At 41.6% G+C, this 5,000-nt stretch overlaps 1 protein-coding gene across 5 annotated transcripts in view; it reads right to left on the minus strand.

The window, feature by feature from the left end:
* LOC125034807 overlaps positions 1-5,000 on the minus strand; it is a 66,024-nt gene that overhangs the window by 15,783 nt on the left and 45,241 nt on the right. The window contains exon 1 of one of the 5 annotated variants that reach the window (XM_047626795.1): positions 1,497-1,649. The exons of 2 other annotated variants lie outside the window; for them this stretch is intronic. Coding sequence is in view for 2 of the 3 variants with exons in the window: in XM_047626791.1 (XP_047482747.1) it covers positions 904-1,005 (102 nt within the window). In the remaining variant the exon portion in view is untranslated. Of the gene's footprint in view, positions 1-903; positions 1,021-1,397; positions 1,434-1,496; positions 1,650-5,000 lie in introns of those variants that run through there. 2 more of the 5 variants (XM_047626794.1, XM_047626791.1) reach the window with 2 other exon arrangements.

A 5,000-nucleotide genomic window follows, 5' to 3' on the forward strand; every position in this document is an offset into this window, starting at 1 on the left:
GATGGACTTGTAGACTAATGGAGTAACTAAAACAACCATTGTCGCGGTGGTATAACGATAGGACTCCAACAATCTGGATCTTTAAAATAAAAATGCCTTTGAGCAATAAGGAATGGAAGATTATATTTGTTACCTACTTCTACACATTTTTCTCCGATATCCCTTGGGTCATCATAACCTATGGAGCTACTTTTGAAACTATTATACGTACTTGTATGACTTATCTATTTTAAAGACCGGAGGAAATGCTTTAAATACATAAATACATACATACATGAAGTAATACGGTGAATCAGACAAGTTCAACGTACAACACGATTTACGATAAGCATTTTCCCACAGCATCCTCCCTAGCTTTGCGCGGTTCTGCAACCTGCACGCGGTAGCAACACTCGCCTTTACTCAAAGTGTGTACGTCTGAGGATACGTCGCTACGAACATACTACCCACTATCTTATTTTTGAAGAGATGTTCAATTTCATTACCCTTTGATCAAACTACCAAAGATATTGATGAGCGTTACGCGCCAAGCTTTTTAAATTTACTATAGGCCGTGGTGTCTGCTAGCTGTCCAGCCAGACAAGCAGTCCGAGCTCAGACATTCACTCCTGAACTGCTTATGGAACCCATACGAGTGAGCTGTAGTTTTTTCTGCACAAGTTGCCCCCTGACGTTGTATAGGTATGGATTTTCTTACCGTTTCCGCTTCCACCTTGGCCAGTCACTTCACTACTTCGCGGTTACTAACGTCACAACCTGCATTGACACCTTCCGGGTCTAAGCGTACTACGACCAAGCCCTACTACCTATTGGATTCTATAGCACTGTTAGGATACCTGGAAGTCCACAAGTCCACGAAAAACACAGCGGATGGGCAAAGGAAATTAGGAATGTAAAACCTACACCACCCGACTTAAAAACGCAGGCCGCAAACACGTCGCCGCGTGGAGCGCCAGCAGGCCGACGAGTCGACCAAGCGCTGTCTGGACTGACATCTGTGGTCATGGAAAGCAACCATTTTTGCCCAAGAGCGTGGTGTCTGACAACTGCTTAGCTATTAACGCTCATTATTACTACGTAAATTACATTATGACATTAGTACTTCCATCAAATGAGCAAAGCCGCATACAAGCGGACCCCTCCCCCCAGCCACACCCTCTCGTCAACGTACGGCCGCCACGCCGGCTTCGCTCGCTCGCTCGCGCGCGCCAAGCCCCGGTGGCGGTATCCTTCATCTACCACTAGTCTTTATGCTCAAACTACATACAAACCATAACCTGAAAAGAGGCCACTGTTTCCTATAATTTCATGATACCAAGAAGGAAGAGACATCAGCAATGGCTGATAGGTTGCAAAACCGCACACTCGCAGACTGCCGTTGGGACAAATCTCCTTACGTTTGAAAATTTCGAATACATATCATTAGATTTACAAATGACAAGTTTAATACGATTTAACACTGCACTAATTTCACTGAGGGAAAGACCACGTCCTACCTCGTTGAAGTCCAATGCTCAACTGGCGAGCCGCGTAGCCGCATAGAAACTCCCTAACTGATGACTCAACGATCCGGGTGTTGCCAGACTCGCCACCTCACAATATTTTCCACCAATTCAAACCTAGCGACCAGAATGAGTCATAGGCGACACCATGATAATTACACCATAGTCAGAGTGCCTGAGCAAAGGTGAGCTCGACAGAAAGTTGAACAGTTACTCAAACCGGGCTGCTACAAGAATAACCGGTCTGCGACATCTACTCATGACTATCATTATCGTATAATGATAGTTGGGAAAACCAGCGGCATTATTTTCCATTTCAGAGCTGTATCAAAACCGATTTCCATCATCCTAATCAACGTAAGAGTGAAAGTTGATCATCATGTTAAGCTTTCTAAGGATAAGAAAAAAAAATGCAAGACGTGTCACGCATCAATAGCTCCACCCTCGCAATGCTCCTCCCTCTTTCCTCTCTCGGCAAGGCGCTCTCGTTTCTCTGCTCTCTACTCTTACCTTTTCCTAGGGGTTGTCGCCTTGAAACGTCACCCGCTCGCTGTACAGGACATTCATTGAGCAGTTTACTTATTTGTATTTTTTTTTTTTTTTTGTAAGTTTCATCGTGATTTTTAAGTATGTTAAAAGTTATTATATTTACTAGATAACAGGAACAATGATAATGACGAATGTATTGGGTTTAATAAATATTAATAAGCGGCAATTGGAAAAAAATATGTATTCCGAAATATATATAAATAACAATAACATTGTTGACACAATTACTGTGTATTTTGATAATATATGTGGTAATTATATAAAAGATAAAAAATATTACAAAACACTAATTAATATAAGGATAAACAATTCATGACCCCGTCAGCCTGAAAAAAAAACCCATGAACATCTAATATTCTCTCTCTCTCTCTCTCTCTCTCTCTCTCTCTCTCTCTCTCTCTCTCCTCTCTTCTCTCTCTCACACACACACACATATATATATTATATATATATATATATATATATATATATATATATATATACACATGCGTTTGTCTTTGTATGCCTGTCTGTTTCTCTCCCCCCCCCCCCCCCCGTCTCTCTCTCTCTCTCTCTCTCTCTCTCTCTCTCTCTCTCTCTCTCTCTCTCTCTCTCTCTCTCTCTCTCTCTCTCTCTCTCTCTTTCTTTCTCTTTATCTGTATATTATCTATCTATATGTATATTACACATTCACATACATGTCTACCTAGGGACTCAGGTCAAATGTATTGTATGCCCAAGTACTCAAGTGCGGCAATATATATAAACCTTTCTAAAACATGGTCTCTGGAAATATAATACTTAGCTAGATCTCTTGTACTCATTTTCTTTTCCCCCGCGTCAGTTTTCATTAAGAAACACTTCTCGTGTATGTATATATAATTTGCCGTCCCACCGATGCAACTGTCTTACGTGCAGATATTATGTAAATGAGGTTTCTGGTGTCCTAGTGCTGACAGATGTTCACCAGGTCGGCTGGCGGGCTGACACGAGGATCACCCTCCCCCTCCCTCCTCTCCCTCCCGTTTCTGCTCAGCCGAAAGAGAAAAAGAGGTGATGCAAGTAGAGCATAGCTCCTTACGTCACTTCCGCCACCCTACGCAAATGGGAGACAAAGGCACGCGCACAGATGGGGGTATGCATCGCGGGACATTTTTGGAGAACTGGTTCATTTTTTCAGTGTACCGACGTACTAGAATCTTGAGAACAAGCGTGTTTACGTATGGAAATAAGGTGGGATTTCACAATAGCCATAAGGGTGTTAGAGAAACATTTCGGGGGGTGGGGGATAGGGAGGCAGATGCGGGTACATTGCCCTCTTGGTTATATCCTGGTGAAGGTGAGACTTGACCGACTCAAGAATCGCTTTCGATTGGGGCACGGGGAAATGTAGTCATCCTCGCACGTAATGTCGCCAAGACTTTGTTTATTTCTTAACGAATGGTTAAAAAAAAACTATTCAACACAGAGGGATTCGATTATCACATGTAGCTTCAATGACATAAGAAAATAAACGCTGCACATTAGATATAAACAATGTCAGTAAAATTTTGCTCTTCAAGGGTAAGATTTTTTCACATTGCGTTGAAAAAGAAAGAAAGAAAGAAAGAAAGAGGGGCATAGAGGTGTTGGCTTGGACACAGGATCCTGTTGGCATACCGAGAGACTTGTCAGACAAAAGCCCATAAAGCAAAATAGACTTATTCTTGGAATATGTAAGTTTAAAAAATAATTTTCGGCGTCAGTCATCTTGGCGTGTTCGCTTGCATTTGTACGATGACATCACGATATTTTTGGTGATAAGTGGTGGCTTCCTTTGCGACAGAAACGTGTGTTTTGTGGTAAACTTATTGTGCCACTCCGCTTCGCTATTTCACAGCCTGGAGAGAAAGCCAATATAATGGCTAAGAAAGCGAAAAAGTTCGATGAATAAAAAAGATGCACCGCGAAGAATTCTGGTCCGTCAGTCAGCTGACTTAAACTATCTCGAAAGTTTTTATATGCAGTAAGAAATGAAAGGTTAAAGAATTTTGCAATTGCTGCAGCAGGGAGAAATATATAGAACACTTCTATTTTGCCACCTGGCGAGTTTGCCACAAATTTCGTATAAGTTTTGTCACTTCAAATGGCTAAGGAACGCATCTGTGTATTTATCTATATGCAGGCACGCACGAACATCTACATACGGCAGAGAATGCAAAATGGCTTCACAAAGTGTTATCCGAAAAAATACCATGCCTCTTACTCGACGAAAAAATATATACCCGACCTACACTAAACAAAGAACCCAAATCAACAGATGAGGAACCAAGAGGGTGAATGGCTGTTGCAACAAACAAACGAACATGTCTGAAGGTAAACAGCATCGAGGGAAGCTTAACAAGCCATATTTGACCAGCGGCCACCAACACAGCGACGCGCTACATTTCTCCGCCTTGCGTGAACGAACCAGGGTATGCAGCTTAAGCGGTGAACTAAAACAGGGCTTAAAAGGGCAAAGTCCCTCGGTTAGCTCTTTCCATGTGTGTCTCAAAAATCGCATCGTCGCTTGAATATCCAGGTATTGTTTCGTGTTATTTATTATTAAAAGGGAGGGTTTATTGCCTTCACTCTCTAGCATGTTCTTTATGAAAACGTAATGCCGTAACTGCGTAAACATAAAACGTAAAGAAAGAAGATTAATGTATTACAAGGTCTAAAACCTATGTACAGAAGACTCACGTGAAACGTCGACCTTAAATAGCTCACTTTGTGGAGTTGTAGGGTTTGCGAGAAAGTGCCAAATCTTATATTTTCTATATATTTATCTGCAATTCAGACTAAATATATATTTCCTGCTTTTGCCAGGACAGGAATTCACAGCCGTGAAACGTTGATGCACTAAATTTTACATTCTATTAACAAATGGTTTATGTACGTATCTTTCAACTTATGCAAAAATTGGTATACATTTCATAGCTACTGACGGAC

The sequence above is a fragment of the Penaeus chinensis genome, chromosome 18 (assembly GCF_019202785.1).
Source record: "Penaeus chinensis breed Huanghai No. 1 chromosome 18, ASM1920278v2, whole genome shotgun sequence".
Lineage (NCBI taxonomy): Eukaryota > Metazoa > Arthropoda > Malacostraca > Decapoda > Penaeidae > Penaeus > Penaeus chinensis.